The 18,035-nt window shown below is 39.4% G+C and overlaps 1 protein-coding gene and 1 long non-coding RNA gene across 5 annotated transcripts; both read left to right on the forward strand.

Moving 5' to 3' along the window:
• The first annotated feature begins 669 nt into the window (after positions 1 to 669).
• LOC309702690 (tripartite motif-containing protein 16-like) lies at positions 670 to 3,470 on the forward strand. Its single transcript, XM_082527304.1, has one exon. It carries the CDS (start codon positions 741 to 743, stop codon positions 2,448 to 2,450), a length of 1,710 nt encoding a protein of 569 aa, XP_082383430.1. The 5' UTR covers positions 670 to 740; the 3' UTR covers positions 2,451 to 3,470.
• An 8,908-nt stretch (positions 3,471 to 12,378) lies between these two features.
• Positions 12,379 to 15,039, forward strand: LOC309702765. 4 transcript variants are annotated; one of them, XR_014275715.1, is made up of 5 exons: positions 12,379 to 12,441; positions 12,544 to 12,600; positions 13,179 to 13,235; positions 13,372 to 13,408; positions 13,733 to 15,039. It is a non-coding gene; the product is annotated as an uncharacterized lncRNA (long non-coding RNA). The 4 variants fall into 4 exon arrangements; XR_014275713.1 differs by having other exon boundaries at positions 12,544 to 13,408; positions 13,733 to 14,595; positions 14,674 to 15,039; XR_014275714.1 differs by having other exon boundaries at positions 12,544 to 13,408; positions 13,733 to 13,830; positions 14,468 to 15,039.
• The last annotated feature ends 2,996 nt before the right edge of the window (positions 15,040 to 18,035 follow it).

The raw sequence follows: 18,035 nt of genomic DNA on the forward strand, positions 1-18,035 counted from the left end.
CTGAGGGTGGTGAAGGATGAGGAGAGGACAGATTTCTTACGTTTCAATTCTTTACATTTTTTGTCCTTCGTGCTTTTGAACCATCAAACTGTAGGTCAGGAAAGCTGATTATTTTTGTCTGTTTCTGATAATAAAACATGTTTCTGGGGACGTCGTGTTCAGCTGTCTTTATCATGCAGTATAGTAAACATGTTTCAGTGTGAATGTTACAAAGATGAGATTTTACTGTGAAGCTTTTTTATACCAGGGGAATCATAAATACTTCAGTGATGTAAATAATGCTCTCAGAAGCTGGAAACTCCAAGCAAAACTCACTGAACCATAAATAACTGTAGATCACAATATGATGAGAAATGAGGGCTGAAATGTGAGGAGGTTTCAGACGGTGCAGACTTATGGACGTATCATAGATTTATATTAAATGTGGTTTATGAAAAGTTCATTACTGCTTTGTAGATTTGCCCTCATTAACATACTGTCTGACCTGCTGACTTACACAGGTCAGCTTCACTGTTTGATTCTGAGCTGAGCTGACACAGGCTCTGTGATCTGCTGTAAATGAAAAGGGTTAAACACACAGTATCGCTCTCGAACATCTGCTCTTCCTGCATGGAATGAGACAGCCTGATAAACAAGACAGGCTCCATTCACTGCAGAAACATGTTGTTGAGATCAGATCTCAGACTAGTTTCAGTTATAAGGAAGAGAAACTCACACAGTCACTGACACTGAGAGGAGAAATGGCGCAGAAAGGAGTTCAGCTGGACCGAGAAACCTTCTCTTGTTCCATCTGTTTGGATCTACTGAAGGATCCGGTGACTACAACCTGTGGTCACAGCTACTGCATGAACTGTATTAAAACCCACTTTGATGAAGAGGACAGGAAGGGAATCCACAGCTGCCCTCAGTGCAGGAAGGCTTTCACACCGAGGCCTGTCCTGGAGAAAAACACCATGTTAGCAGTTTTAGTGGAGCAGCTGAAGAAGACTGGACTCCAAGCTGCTCCAGCTGATCACTGCTATGCTGGACCTGAAGATGTGGCCTGTGATGTCTGCACTGGGAGGAAGCTGAAAGCCATCAAGTCCTGTTTAGTCTGTCTGGCCTCTTACTGTGAGAATCACCTCCAACCTCACTATGATGCAGCTCCATTAAAGAAACACAGGCTGGGCAATCCTAGAAGAAGATCCAAGGATCTTCCTGTGCAATTCTGCTCTCGTCATGATGAGGTGATGAAGATTTTCTGTCGTACTGATCAGCAGAGTATCTGTTATCTCTGCACAGTGGATGAACATAAAGGCCATGAAACAGTCCCAGCTGCAGCAGAAAGGACTGAGAAGCAGAAGGAGCTCGAGGTGAGACGACTAAACATCCAGCAGAGAATCCAGGAGCGAGAGAAAGATGTGAAGCTGCTTCAACAGGAGGTGGAGGCCATCAATGGCTCTGCTGATAAAGCAGTGGAGGACAGTGAGAAGATGTTCACTGAGCTGATCCGTCTCATCCAGAAAAGAAGCTCTGATGTGAAGCAGCAGGTCAGATCCCAGCAGGAAACTGAAGTGAGTCGAGTCAAAGAGCTTCAGGAGAAGCTGGAGCAGGAGATCGCTGAGCTGAAGAGGAAAGACGGCGAGCTGGAGCAGCTCTCACACACAGAGGATCACAACCAGTTTCTACACAACTACCCCTCACTGTCAGCACTCAGTGAGTCTACACACTCATCCAGCATCAATATTCGTCCTCTGAGCTACTTTGAGGATGTGACAGCAGCTGTGTCAGAGACCAGAGATAAACTACAGGACATCCTGAGAGAGGAATGGACAAACATCTCACTGACAGTCACTGAAGAGGATGTTTTACTGTCACCAGCAGAGCCAAAGACCAGAGCTGGATTCTTAAAATATTCACGTGAAATCACACTGGATCCAAACACAGCATACACACATCTGTTATTATCTGAAGGGAACAGAAAAGTAACATTTATGAACCAACAACAGTCTTATTCTGATCATCCAGACAGATTCACTGTGTGGCCTCATGTCCTGAGTAGAGAGAGTCTGACTGGACGTTGTTACTGGGAGGTGGAGTGGAGAGGGGGAGGAGTTCGTGTAGCAGTCGCATACAAGAATATCAGCAGAGAAGGGGGGGGCAATGAATGTGGATTTGGAAACAATGACAAATCTTGGGCATTATATTGTGACACAAACAGTTATAGATTTCTGCACAACAAAGTCCAAACTGACCTCTCAGGTCCTCGGTCCTCCAGAGTAGGAGTGTACCTGGATCACAGAGCAGGTATTCTGTCTTTCTACAGCGTCTCTGAAACCATGACTCTCCTCCACAGAGTCCAGACCACATTCACTCAGCCGCTCTATGCTGGACTTTGTCTTTGGGATGATGGAGACACTGCAGAGTTGATTAAAGTCAAACAGAGAAGACAGGTTCATGTTGATCCCTGACCATTATATGTACTTGTGTAGTTTCTAAATGAGGCTTTACATTTTAGAAGCTGAGAAGTTCAGTGGTCCATTGATGTGTGAAAATAATATTGCACTGATTCAAACTGTACTTACATTTATATACCTTACATCAATATAAATCTGAATTTGTTCTCATGGCTGATAATCATGTGAGTTTAAATGATACTACTCTTCATATTCAGCATGTTTGAAATCTGTCATCAGTCTGGTTAGTGGTTTTATTCTGTAGTTGCTGTAGTGGGTTGTCAAATGCAACAATATATTGGAGCTGCAGTGATTCATCAGTTAGTCAATGATTAGAGAATTGATTGTTTTATCATTATTTTAGTCACATTTAAAGCTGCTTCCAGTTTCTGAAATGTGAAGATTGTTGATTTTCTTGATCATATATGACTGTAAATTTAATGTGTTTGAGGTTTGAACCCTTAAAATGTAATAAAAAATTTAATCTTTGAGGTTTTTTATATTGTTATTATTGTATCTAGAGTGATGACATTTAATGTCATTTTTCAGATACAGAGACACGTGAAGAAACCAAATCACACAATAATGAAGTGAACACATTTATAGTCAGTGTTCAAGATGATGGATAGAAATGAAAATCATGGAGCATTTATGCATTTTTACGTCTGTGTCACAGAAACTGTTCAGCTATTCTCTGTTTATTAGTCTGTTTATCAGGAACCTCTGTTGATTTTATATGTAAAGGATTTTTCTTCTATCACTGAACCTTTTAAGGGTTTTCTCTTAGTAGTTTTGGGGAGTTTTTAATTAGATTTACAGCTTCAGAATAACTTTGTGATGTCAGATCAGAAAGTCTGTGTCCAACCCTGGTGTTTGATCAGATGTTTGATCCCTGCAGGGTTGGATTTTTTTCTATGAATGTTGAATTTGTTGTATTTGATTTGAGTTAGATTTTTACTGATGGATGATTCGTTGTAAAAAGTGGATCTACCAACAGTTTATTTCTTTGTTATTGTGATTAAAATGTCAAACAAATATATTTTCCACTTTTTGTGTGACAGAGGCAGGAATTTCTCTGTCCTGCATGTGGAGAAATCTGCTGTTAAATCAGAACATTAACAGGTTTCAGGTTTTGTTCAAACACACATTACTGTGTATCATGTGTCAGCAGGCATGTGTTAACAGGGACTATAAGACACTTTAGTGGCTTTAATGCATATTTATATGTTTAACACAGTCAGGTGCACAGGTTCTTTAGACTAAAAAGAGGGAGGAGATGTGTTTCCAAGATTTATTATCCAGACAGGGAAAGCAACTTCACATTCAACCATACAGGGAGGAGGAGTTCAGGACTGAGGCTTACCAGCAGGTGAGAATGGTCGACACAGAGGGAAGGCGGATCCATCAAATAAATAAATAAATAAGTAAAAATAGATCAACAGTAACACTGTTTCGTCTTCCGTGGACTCTGTATCTCCTGAATCAGATAACTCTGCTACTGTGTGTTTGAACTCTAAAGACATTATTCAGAGCGACACCTCGGTGTCAAGTTGAAACTGTCTTTGGCACCATTAACCTAGTTTGCCCAGTGACTGTTACTGCTCCTGAGCTCCGCTCTCCACTTCCAGTTCCTGTTCCCAGGGCAGCTCGGGCCAAGCTTTCCCTTGCACCCTTACAGTGCTAACAGAGACACTGACTCCTGCACCCGTTTCAGTTCCCTGGGTGGGAGCAGCAGAGGTCCAGCTAGCTCCTGCGCCTGCACGGGCTCCCAGGGTATAGGCAGGAACAACCCAGCTCGTCCCTGCGCCCGTATCTGTTCCTCAGGTGGGGATGGCTGGTGTTCGGCCAGACCCAGTACCCATCCCTGTTCCCCAGAGGAGAGCAGCTAAGAGTCAGTTACCTGATTAGTTGCAAGTTCAACAACCATCATCACAACCACCACTACAACTTTTGTTTCAGCCATTAGCTCATATATCAGCTCAGTTTCCTGTTTTATCACCAGCTCAGCCTCTACTTCAGTTTCTAGTTCAGTTTCTAGCTCTATTACTTGTTCAGGCTTTAGCTCTGTTTCCAGGTCCCTCTCTAGCCCAGCCCTGTTCACTTGCTGCCATCCTCTGCTGAAAGCTCTGGTGAGCCCGTTCATCCACCACCTGCTCCACCATCAGCTCCATCGCCTGCGGCTGCCACGTTGCCATCTGGTCCAGTCTCGTCGGCTGTGGTTACCACACCATCGTATGGTTCTGCACCCACCAAGCCTCCACCAGTACGCCCGGTGCCCGAGAATCATCGCCCACTTGCAGAAAACAACATGGATGTGCAGTTTTTCACTAAAACATGTTTTTCTCTCAGATGTAAATTTATCCAGTGAATCGTTAAAGTGTGAAAAATTAGCTTGTTTGTCTTTTGTGACATAAACACTCAGTGTTCACAACACTCATGTGTGGAAATGTGCTGATAATGTGTGTTGGGAGCAGATAACAAGTTAAGACAGCCAGCAAATGTGTGCCCTCGATAGTTGTTGTTTTAACAATGCTGGTTAATTCTGTCGTGTTCATGTTGATTCTTAGTAGCAGTGTGTGGTCAGTGTGGTTTGTGCTCGGCTGCAGGGGAGGAGTGCAGCAGTGGGTTCAGGGTGTGGTGTCAGGGGATACTGGTTGTTACAACCAGCAAGCATCATCTAAACACACCTTCCCTCCTTTAAACAGCGAAACAAATGAGATTCATGGTACGATCCAGAGGATTTCTGAAACAGGTTTCCAGCCTTACATTTCCAGTTTGAATTAGCGACACATTAGTGAATGCTCTTTATCAGCTTCCAGGCTCAAGCTGAATAAAGTGCACTTTGTTCTGCGTAACGCAAATGATGATGTGGTGCACAATTCCCTGGATCACAGCAAGTCTGTTGCACAAGAGGAGAAACTGTTGATGTGGGAAGCATAAAACAGGCGCGCACTGCTGAGTGTTTTTGTGTGATGGGGATGAAATAAGATGTGTTAACACTCACAGTCTGACCACTTGTGTCTCATAGCGATCGTGGAAAACACATGACATAAATGATATCATGACCCTGCTCAGTTGGTGGGTTTGGGCAGTGTGAATAACCCTCTCAAAGCTGCAGGGGAATAAGCAGGTGTAATGTTGTCACTACTGGAGGTGAAACATTGTCATTGTTTAAAGAGGGAGGATACTTACACACTTCATAAACCAGCAAGAAGACTTTTTCCCAGAAACAGAGTTTTGATTGGTGGAATCGACAAACAGGCTGATTTGGCTGATATGGGTGAATATTGTGCAGATAATGATAATGTGAGACACTTACTGACATGTACAGATGGATTTTCTAAGTATGCATGCAGGTGTCTTCAAACCAAGGCAGCAGCATCGGTTGCATCTGCTTTTGAGGATGAGTGAGGGACGTGTACCTGTTAAACTTCCAACAGATGAAGGCGAGGAGTTTAATAATAAACATTTCCATCAGCTGATGGTTCAGTTTAACATCACACATTTCTCTGCATAAAGCCAGATTGAACCAAGTGTTGTGGAGCATTTTAACAAAAGCTTTAAGGGCCGTATGTGAAAATACTTCACATCTGTTAACTTATGAAGACATGTAAACGTGGTCCAGGACCTTGTGCTGTCAAGGCCAAGTGCTGCAGAGAGGGGGTTTGTCCAGGTGTGTGGTGGAGTGAGGAGAAGAACAACATGTCTAACCTTTCCTTTCCTTTTTCAGAGCAGAGGTGCAGACAGGAGGGCAGGCGGGTGAGTTTTCAGACTTACTCCGGGAAGCTGAGAGGAAGAGCAGCAGCAGCGAGAAGGTAAGTTTCCAGCAGGCAGTGAACAGACAAAGAGGACCAGCATCAAAATTTCCCCTCAGAGGTGAAACAAGATCATGATGAAGAAGACTTTAACACATTGTAAAGGCTGCACCACAGAAGAGGGAGACTTTAATGTGGCCGATACGCAGAGGTGGCAAAAGTACACACATGTTGTACTTAAGTAGAAGTACAGATACCTGTGTTAATTTAATTTAATTTAATTTCTATTGAGAGCTTCAGTAGATTTTCTGAATGTACAGGCTGTGATCAGCTGACCTGCTGCTCTTTGTGGATTTACACAAGTGAATTCAACCAGATGTCAGCAGATGTTTTATGAGTTGAACAGGCTGATTTCCATCCTCTACACTGACAGTAAATTGTTTATGCTGTCTTTATATTAGACACTATTCAGCTGGTATGAAGGTGGAATTCAGTGAATCTAAGCATCATGAGCTTAACTGCAAATTCATCTCTGCTACACTTGATGTAACCAAACTGAGCATGAAGCCACAGCCACTGTGCAGCAGTCACACACTGTTCTGTACTTAAATCCATCACAGTGCAGCAAACTAACCTGTTTATCCTGCACTAACCTGCAACCTTTAAATAAACCAGTTATTCTGCCTCAGTTTGTTTAGCAGCACGTTTCAGAATATGAAAAAAACATGTCACATGTACAGACCCAATATCTGATTTAAAAACTGAGCTTTAAATGTTACAGGTAAGCTTTACTCCCTCCCTGTGAAACACAGCAGCTGGACCTTTAGCTACAACTCACTGTGAGACAAACTGCACATGAACAGTTTGTATGTTTTTTGATGTTTGAGCTGATGGAAACGTTGCATTAGAAACAAACTCACACTTAAAGTTTGATGCTTGAAGGCTGTCTTCATCCTGCTCTCTCAGTCTTTCTGTCATCACCCAAAAGTTCAATGTTGCAGTGAAACAGAATTTACAAAGTAAAAGACAAAAACAAAAAACGACATGAACTGATCCATATCAGTTTCTAACAATATTGAACACAGGCTGCAGCTGGACGCTGACAGGTAACATATTTTTCACCTGCTGTCTCCTGTATGTGGAGCAGTACTGTAAACAAACACTGAAGCCCAATTCGATCAGAGTAGGAACAGAAATGTGCTATGGGGTGCTCTTGATAACTGTTTTTGTCATGTAACTGGATTGCACTTTGTCAGGCCTCTACCCTAAGACTAGACCATCCTGGGTGTCGCACCTGCAGGCTAAACTCCTGCTGGTCTAGCTCTTAGGGTCACTGAGGCACGCAACCCCCCCCCCCCCCCCCCCCCGGACCACATTAAGGTGGTAATCCGTCAGGGGGAAAACGGAAAAACAAAACAACAAACAATAAAATAAAATATTCCTCATCAGATCCTAAACTAAAAACACTAATTAGATGCCCTATATTAAATACATCCAAGCCCAACAGTAATACTTCTTACTATTGCCAATATTAACTAAACTAAAAAGGGTAGGCAATGTTATTAAAAAATGCAGTTCACCAAGTCTTAAAAAAGTAAAACTCTAAAATAGAATTAAAAAATAAAATAAAAGAAAGAATAAATTAAACTATCCATCCAGATCTTTACAACCAGCAACATAAAATCCATCTTTATTGAATGGCCTAATTCTCAAATACATTTGTAAAATAAAGTAAGAATAAAATAAGATTTCTCAATATAGCCAATATTTACAAAACTAAAAAGGGTTGGCATAGTAATTAAAAACACAACAATTCACCATGTGTTTCAGGTTTTGCTTTAAGCTCATTTGTTTTGCAAGGAACTGAAGTCTGTTTGCAACTAAACAGCTCCACTCTCCTGTCTCCTCAGTCCACTCTACAACAGTCTCCTGTTTACCTTTCCAAAAAACTCTTACAGATTCATCCATATCCAACATATTTGTTATGGACTTCTCATGGACCAAGGTCACCAAATTCCTCTTTCTCTTATGTCACAAAACTAAATAATCTTTGCTAAAATTGCTAATTGCTAAAATTATACAATATCCTGCAGGTACCCGTCTCAAAGGTATGGACACCCACAGTGTGTCTCTTTCCCTCTCTCTGTCTACAAAGCACCTAAAAAAAACCTGAAACCTTTTTGTTAAATATTTGGTAGTCGAGTTGTTTATGATGTTTATTTATGTCTGGGATCATTTATAAGAACAGTCGTCTCAAAGATGTCAACATCTGAACAGGCACTCAAACCACAAACCTGCAGATTATCAGTCTGCTGCTCTGACTTTATCTCAACAGTTAAACATAGCAGAGCAGATCTGCCACTGAACTCAAACCAAGTAAAATGAGGTTCTTTTCATTCATATTCAGGTTTCCTCAGTTTCTTACTCAGATTCACCTCTTGCTCGTTATGACTCCATCTTTTATATACAGTCTATGAAGTAGTCCTGGTGTAGCTTACCTGCTCAGAGGTGGGTTTTTTCTATACATGAAATTATGACCTGAGTAACTCTGTGTAACTAACATTTTAGTTTATTTCTGATCAGTTATGAATATTTTCATGTCATTTACAGCAACTGCTGATCAGCTTCAATCTCACAGACCGACAGCAGCAGAAAATGGAGAAAGGACCGGTTTCTGCATTTTAACCACCAGATGGTGGTATTGGATTGCATTTGTCCATGTAGTCAACAGCAGTAGATAAGAGAACTATTTTCATTAGATTGTTGTATAAACCTACACAATCTGTAATATTATGTAAATGTTTTTTATTTGTTTTACACACAGCATCCAAAGTGTGCGAAACCTGGAGCTGCAGTTCATTCCTGTGATGCATAAATACCTGCAGCTCACTAGATCTGTGTATTTCTAAACGATTTACTGATTTATTTGATATATGACTGTTCCTTTAATGCTTCATTGTGTTTTACACAACGCTATTGAGAAAGTTACTTGTGTTGGGATGAACTGAGAAGGAGTAAAAACATTTTGACTCATGACAAACAAAGAGGAAATGTCACAAAAAAAGCTCCAAAGTCTCATGTGTAAAACATGTTCTTGTTTTTGAATCTGATATTTACAATAATTTGTGCTGGGAACATAAACTGTCTCAAAATAGTTATAATAATAATATTATAATGAGGAAAAAGAGCAATGAACTAATGATGTCACATGTACATGCTAGAATGGCTTAATGGTGATTGGGAGCTCAAAACCTTTTAGAATCGAAGGGAAAACCCAACAACGGCACCCTGGGAATTTCACCCAGACAATATTTTGTTTCAAAACATGTTAATTATCAAGAAGTAACTCAGGTACGTTATACTTGAGACAGACGTGTTTCAGTGTAAACAATTTGCTGAGAGCCATTTAAAATACATCACATAAAAAGAGCTGAGGATTCAACTGCACATGTGCTGTAAATTAAGAGCTGCGGCTTACTAGTGGGTGAATGGGATGCCATGTAGACAAACTGGTGAGATTGTGATTACAGATGTGCAAAGTTTTATAAACCTGTTGTGAGAAATCACTTGGTTTTTTGTTTTTCTTTTTTTTGTGTGTGTGTGTGTGTGGGGGGGGGGGGGGGGGGGGTTCTACTAGCAGCTGTACAAAAGCACTTGAAGCTTTTGAAATGTTAGCGTAAATGTTTTAATCATAGTCTAAATTTCTCCGGAAGCTGCTGAGATTATATAAAGTCCAGCAGGTAAGCAGAGAGCAACTGTTCTTTGTGTGCTTCACACTGAAAACAAACTGTGAATACGTTGCAATATTTTTCTAAACAGAAGCAGTGTTTACAACTGCACTGGTTATTCAAGCTGCATTAATTTATAATTTAAACTCATTTCCATTGAATATCAAAATAATTTAAAACCGGACTGTTGTAATAATTTATTTTAAGGCATTTCTAGTTGTGGTGATCTTAGTTTGTATTTGATTCTGTGCTTGTTTTGGTGTTATTTATTTATTTATTTTTTTGGTTAAGGTCTGGTGACAGATACAAATGAAAAAACTATGTGTAAAACTCTGTGCTCAAGTTCTCTGGCTCTATGTGACTTTCAACTTACAAGTATGAATTTTAACCCAATGTTACTTCCTTTCAGCTGATTGGTTGTCATGTCAATCCCCAATTTAACAATCCAACAAAGAAACAGATTGTTGGGCTGTTGGAGCAGTGCTTCATTGAGATTCAGGTCCAGTAAGTAATAAAAGATAAGGTAAAGGTAAAGGTAAAAGGGTAATACAGTTTGAAGATGGAGGATCTCTATACGAATATCCCATAAGGCTCACACAAGCTAGGTCCCTTAACTTTCGGTAGCTGGTGAAAGGATAAAGTTGTGGTATATGTGACTGCTGAGCTCTGTCGTTTCTTTTTTTTTTGTTGTTTTTTTTTGCGGCAGGTCTATGTCCATAGAGCCATTAAAAAGGCTCTGGAAGTCTCTGTATAAGCACGTAAAACTGTGACACAAAAAATTCACAGAACTCGGACATGCACAAAATGTTTCACCTTCATGTGCTGTCTGATTGGATTGTTGAATTTGTGATTGACATGACATTGACCAATCAGCTGAAAAGAAGAAAAAAATATGTTAAAATTCGTACTCCTAAGTTGAAAGTCACACGCAGCCAGGGAACCTGAGGACAGAGTTTTACATGTAGTTTTTTGCTTTGTATCTGTAACCAGACCTTACCAAAAACAATTTGTAACTCGTGTAAATATTTTTTACAAACACACATATTCTCATTTATAGATGCACAAACATAAAAATGTCAGATATTTTTGTTTACACAGTTACAAAACTCAATTCATATTTGCATGCATTTGATTTACAAGTACAAAATATTTATGACCACAACTTAAGCCCATATCTGTGTTTGTCTGCATCTTCAAGGCGTGTTGAGGAGGTAATTTTGCCATTTAAATCAGCTGTGTTGGATCAAGAACACATCTAAAACCTGCAGGTCACCGGCACTCGAGGCCTGGAGTTGCCTACCCCCCAGGGTCCTCCATTCCTGCCTGCTGCACACAACAAACATGACAACTAATATTTTTTCAGTTACAGTCTGACTTCCAGTTTCTACATATTCAGTCCATTCTGCCAACTCTAAGATTGCACTTTTTTATGTATGTTAGATCTGTGGTCTCATGTTTTCATAAGCATCAAAGGGCTCAGCCACACCTCCTCACTGAGGTAAAGTTTTAGTTCTTCCTCTCTCAGACATGCTCTGACAGGTTTAGGAAATCTCTCTTAGTGATAATAATAACAACTTATTATTATTTGGGACATTTTGAATGAAGGGTTTGCATATTTTAATATCATGTTAGGTATAATATATAATAAGTACCATTCTGATTTTCACTCAAACAAAAAAGTTCATGTGACAGTCATGTGTATATATATTTAGAATTCTGCTGATATCAGTAATCATTATTACCGTAGGTGCATTTTCTTTAAGCATTCACATGTTTTCTATCTAAATGCTAACAAAGCACATTTTCAAACCACAAGCGGACTTTCTGATCAGCTGAGCTGAGTGCAGCTGATCAGAAAAATGCTGAGAGAGCGCTTCCCGCACACATGACAAAACTTTGGCGCTTTACTTTGGCAGGAGATCGTGATCAGACACAAGCAAACATGCAGACCGCGTAGTCCACAAGACAGAAATAAAAAGTAAAATGTGTTTGTCACAGATGGAGTACAATTCAAAGATAAAAACAGATCAAATCTGTTCTGTACATACGATCATGTTTTTAAATGTTTATACCGTTAATAAAAGATTTTGTGTTTTGTGTAAAACGCGAACAAAAACACATATCCTTAAATCAAAATCGAGAAACGATGTTTTGAAAACGCTGATAATCCCCATACAGTTACGCGAGGGAAGAAGAAAACTACCCTTTACTTGTATTTAAGATTAAAGACTAAATATTAGCAGAATTATGAATCTGATTAGTCACGTAGGTCAGCTGATGTGACGTATCAGATATGTTGGGTTGGTAGAAGCTCATTACACACATAAACTTTTGTAAGATTGGCCACTCCCACTGGGGGGTGGCTGCTACTCTTGGCTTTTGCGTTTGGCTTTTGACTGCAAGCACCGCCCCTCTGGTTGTGCATTTATACACAACAAGAGGGGCTCGAGCAGAATACGTGGTAATTCGTTTTCTCATCATACAAAGTTCTGTTGTTCCACTGGCTGCCTTTTCACACTGGAGGTAATTATTATTATTATTATTATTATTATTATTATTATTATTATTATTGATATTATTAATAACAATAATAATAAGATATTATTTTCTTGAATACTATTACAGATATTTTGGGTTGATGACCCTTCGTCTTGATGCCAGAGTGAAAAAGAAACTGAAAAAGTAACACAGTCATGTGTGTCACACTGTTTGTCAAAGTCAAGTCAAAGTCAACTTTATTGTCAATTCTGCCACATGTACAGGACATACAGAGAATAGAAACTTCGTTACTCTCAATCCCTAGATAAAATAGAAAATGAACATTTAAATATAAGAGTGATTAAAAATGCAAGTAAAATATTTTAAAGTAAAAAAATTAAATAAATATAATACAATTTTACATATAACAAGAAAGCTATACAATATACAATATAAGGGTAAATGACATTGAGTGCAAACCAGGCAGAGTAGTGCAAATAGGCAAATAGTGCAAATGGAGATTTAGTAATGTACGGTATGAGATAGTGTAACAACAAAGTCTTATGAGGTAATGTGGTGTCTGTGGCCTTCAGAATGTCAGAGGAAATGAAACTGTACTTTACCAAAGTTATGGAGTGTGTATTTGGAGGGAAACCCAGGCATTTTATTCAAGTATTATATGCCCTGGCACAAAAACAGTTTTACTGCATATTCTCTGGAACATGTTTGTGCTTTTATTCTCTGTTTAAAGAATTAAGATTGATTAATTTGTTTTTTGGAAGCCCTCAGAGAAGGAAGAATCAGACTTCAACTGTCCAGACTCAGGACTGATGACTCGGGTCAGTAGCTGTGTGAGGTGACAACTAGTGACAACTAAAATAACAAATTCCATTCCCCCGCATGCTCCAGAGTAGTGGTATGACCCAATTTGCAGATTTCCACATAGGCTTGCTCTGACTGTTTTCCACCTTTTAGCTCGTCAACCAAGGGACTGGGAGCAGCTGCCACTGAGGTAAATCAGAAAACAAAGAAAGATTAAATAATACGTATGTGACAGTGGAAACTAAAATGTGCGCAGATTTTTAGAATACAGTTTAATGTGATTGTATAAGTAAATTAATGCTAAACCTAAACCAATTCTTTATTACTCTGTAAATTAAATCCTATATTTAAAGAACAAAACATATATGTGTAGTGTTATGGTTAAGCCTCTACTGCAACACTGATGTTCAATAGATATTACCACTGTGTAGCTGTAACTGCAGCCATCACAAGTATATCCAGTTATCCTAAAATTAACATTAAAAATGTTTTAACTTTAATTATTTAACTTTAGAACATCTGTGAGGTACACCTGAGGGGGATCTTTGGTTGCCAGTCTTGAGGAACACCAGCACATATCCAAACATGAAAGATGGAATGTTGTGGAGAAAAGTGAGTATTTGTGTGTGTGTGTGTGTGTGTGTGTGTGTTGCAGCCAAACTTCAGGAATAAAGTCAATTTTCGCATCATTAATAGTAGATAAGTTTCCATGTTTAAAGGACTGCCATGGCACAGGATATGTAAGTATCTACACTTCAGTGGATACACACAACAATTAAAAAAACCTAAATACTGGTCAGTTTTTCAAAAGGTATACTGAGTGTCATTGTGATTATAAAAATAAATATACAGTTTGTATGTACTCAATTTCCATATCTTTAAAAAATGTACGCACATTATATGTCACTCATCCAAGTGACTTCTTCAGTCATATGCACATTAGAGATGGATAAATAATAACATTTGTTTAAATCTATTGCAAAGTTAGCAAAAAGGTTTGTACAACCTTGTGACAGTATGAAGTGTGTGAAACATGATACTTGATCTTGGCTTAGTCAATCTCCTAACAATTAATTGCAACCATTCACAACCACAGACTGGTCTGCTTCATTACAGTTTTCTCCTCTCTGAGCAAATGTCAAGTATAGTGTTGAAGGTTAGCGCTCCAGGATTACAGACAACTTGACCAAACAACTGCAGATATTCTTTTAAATGTAACTTTACTGACCTTTTTCCTTTGTTTAAAAAGACGGATGCGTGGTTGGCCCTGGCAGAACTCATAGTTCAGCAACTGGATTTCTGGAGCAGTGTCTACGCAATGTCATGAAAAAGGCTTCTTCTATCAGGAAGAAGAATTCACTAAAGGACCAATAGAAGGTAATTTGTTTCTGCTTTTTGCAGCAGTCTAAGGTCTGTTGATGGCAGCTTCAAAGCATTTTTTGTTTTTGATGAAAGTTACCCAAAGTGACGCGCCCAGGTTTCGGAATTCCTTCACACTGTCATCTATCCCAGGACATGAATCAAATATGATGAAATGAATGAGGGGTCATTTAGCTTTGATGGAAGTGTAAAATGTTGATCATAAAGGTGCATGAAATGATCTGAGAGGGAGATGCCCTCTTGCCACTTTTCCAAAGTGTTGATGTATGTTAAGTACTGAGATAATCATCAATTCATCAGTTTTTTTTTAAAGTTCTGAGTTTTTACATGTAATTTGTTCTTGTGTATTAACATGTACATGTGCTGTAACCAAAGACTGATTTGAAGTAATGGATATAATATGAAGAATTATATACTTTTTTGTTACTTGCATTTTACTTTCATTGATTTATTTTTCATGAATGTTGCTGTCTATGTTCATGTATCATATGGCAATAAAAGTAGTTTTGAGAAAATCTAGTTTTTATATGCTGAATTTTAAAGTTAGCAGAAATATTAATTCAAATGCTAATGGTAATATAACCCTTGTGATGGGTGCTGAGTTTTGAGTCAATTTTGTATATTAGCCTCAGCTGTAAACACTGGTCAATTTAACCCAATTTTTGGATAGTTATCCTAACCCAGTGTCCTGGGTCAAACCAATAACCCAACCCTGTTAAGTCGAAACAACCCAGCATTGTTTTGGTCCATATTTGACCCAGCACTGGGTTACAAATTGGGTTATTTTTAGCCCAGCATTTTTCAGAGTGTACACTTGTGTAACACAAATGAGACTCTTCAGAAACATCTAAATTAAATCTTCAGTTTAGAGCAGGTAATGTCACTGATCAAACTTCCTGGAGCACTGCAGAAATCAAAGTTGGTTTTGCATGAGACAATCAAACTGTAAAGCCAGTTACTGAAATGAACAGAAGAAACCCTCAAAGAAAGACATGAGGACAAAGCAAAAAGGGCAAAAAAAAAAAAAGGCAAAGCAGCAGCTCTTCTGTAAATATAGCTGCCCTGTTGAAAATCTGTTAACTGTCCATTCAGGCCTAGAATTCTGATCAAACGGATTCAGTAACAAAGAGGCTAATAAGAGGCTTCTGAAGCTACAACCAGCAATCGATGGATGGCTTCAAAGGGAGAAATCTGCAGTAAATCTCTAAAAAAAACATGAGTAGCACTATTCAGCAAAAATGCAGCAAGTTCAAACTGAGGCAGCAGGGACGTGTGTGACCGAAAGCCCGGATACGTATGAGGGTTATTCAGCGTAGCAACATGTGATTGGCTTTTTAAATTTTTTTTAAATTTCAGTCTGAATGTTTTACTCATAATCTACATTTCTGGAGTTGGCGTGATTACATTTTAAATGTTGTAAAGTCCTGCAGGTAAAAAGAGAGCAGGTGTTCTTTGTAGTAATGCTTAATGTCACACGATTTTGCACTGAAATATTTTTTTCTTTATTTCTTTCTTTTTTAAAACATTGCTCTCACTCAAGGTTTGTATATTTCTTGCTCTTGAACATATGCTGCTTCTCATCTTGGATGTCACACTCCTGAAAACAGGGGAGAATCACGTGAGTTATTTTCAGTTTCTTCTCTCATGGAGTAGTTTAATGCAATCAAAAATGAACATAAGTATTTTACAGGACTGCAGTGCATTATCTAACTGCAGAAAAGCGTTAGATGATGAACTATACAACTAAAGGGTAAATAGAAAAATAATTAGTATAAAAACAAACAAGCAGAGGCACCTTTATCTGAAGCACAAGCTCAAGATTTTCATCAAAGCCTCCTCACCCTGTGGTCTTGGGCTGAGGAGGCTGGATTCTGTTGCATTTGTACAGAACAGAATCGTGTTTATTGGCCAAGTATATATGCAGACACATACAGGGAATTTGGTTCCGGTAGATGGTGGCTCTCAAGCACAGCAATGTAAATCACACACACACACGTGTCTATATATACGCATTACACATACATACACAAGCTGTGAAAACCAACTATAAATAACGAATCTAAACTTATATACATAAAATACAGAAATGAACGGGGTGGAATGAATACTACAAAATGTACATAAGGTGCAGCTGCAGTCTGGCAGGGGGAGCAGTGTGACAGGTCAACTGTTAAGAAGGGAGATGGCGAGGGGAAAGAAACTGTTCCTGTGTCGGGTGGTCCTGGTCTGCAGGCTTCTGTACCGTCTGCCAGAGGGCAGCAGATCAAAAAGTCTGTGTGCAGGGTGTGAGGGGTCTGTGATGATTTTCCCTGCCCGTTTCCTGGTTCTTGAGAGGTACAGATCCTGGATGGAGGGCAGGGGGGCGCTGATGATCCTTTCTGCTGCCCGTACAGTCCGCTGCAGTCTGCTCCTGTCCTGTTTAGTGGCTGCTCCATACCAGACTGTGATGGAGGAGCACAGGACAGACTCAATGACCGCAGTGTAGAACTGGATCAGCAGCTCCTGTGGAAGACTGTACTTCCCCAGTTGTCTCAGGAAGTACATCCTCTGCTGGGTCTTTTTGAGGATGGAGTTGATGTTGGTCTCCCACTTCAGGTCCTGGGAGATGGTTGTACCCAGGAACTTGAAGGTCTTCACAGTTGACACAGGGCTGTCTGATATGGTGAGGGGGAGCAGAGTTGAGGGATGTCTCCTGAAGTCCACTGTCATCTCTACAGTCTTAAGAGTGTTCAGCTCCAGATTGTGCTGACTGCACCAGAGTACCAGCCGCTCAACTTCCTGCCGGTATGCAGACTCATCACCATCTTGAATGAGGCCAATGACAGTGGTGTCATCTGCAAACTTTAGGAGTTTGACAGCCGAGTTCTTGGAGGTGCAGTCGTTAGTGTAGAGGGAGAACAGTAGTGGTGAGAGGACACATCCTTGAGGGGCACCAATACTGAGGGACCAGGTTTCAGAGGTGCAAATTTGTTTATTTGTTTACAGTTTTAATTTTGTGAGTAGTTAAATCTGAAATTTTGTGTTTTTGCTGTTTATAACGGATTAAAATTTTTGGGTTTTTTTGTTATAAAATATGTTATTTTTATTTATTTTACTTCTAGTTAACTTGTTTACTGAAAATGAAATAAAATAATCAGACACAGATATTCAGTTCCTTGTGTCAGTTTCTGTAAATTATCAGTGGAATTGACTGCGATGCACCTAAAATCTTTCCTACAGCACAAGCAGGGTGATGGCCTGGACTGGCAGGTATAATATTTACAGCTGGGCTCTTTGACAGAGGTGGGTAGGAGAGTTACCATTGTTGTAAGAGAGGAAATAAGGAGAGAAGCTTTTCACCTGATGGTGTTGTTATTGTTGTCAATCCTGGATTCTAGAAATCTTCCCAGACATGTTCATTACACCTGAAACTAAGATCTTTTTTGTTTGTGAGGCAG

This window comes from Aulonocara stuartgranti (genome assembly GCF_965226115.1).
Source record: "Aulonocara stuartgranti genome assembly, chromosome: 3".
Lineage (NCBI taxonomy): Eukaryota > Metazoa > Chordata > Actinopteri > Cichliformes > Cichlidae > Aulonocara > Aulonocara stuartgranti.

Excerpts from the sequence above, each read along its gene's own strand:
- LOC309702690 (XM_082527304.1), top strand. The coding sequence starts at position 741 with ATGGCGCAGAAAGGAGTTCAGCTGGACCGAGAAACCTTCTCTTGTTCC.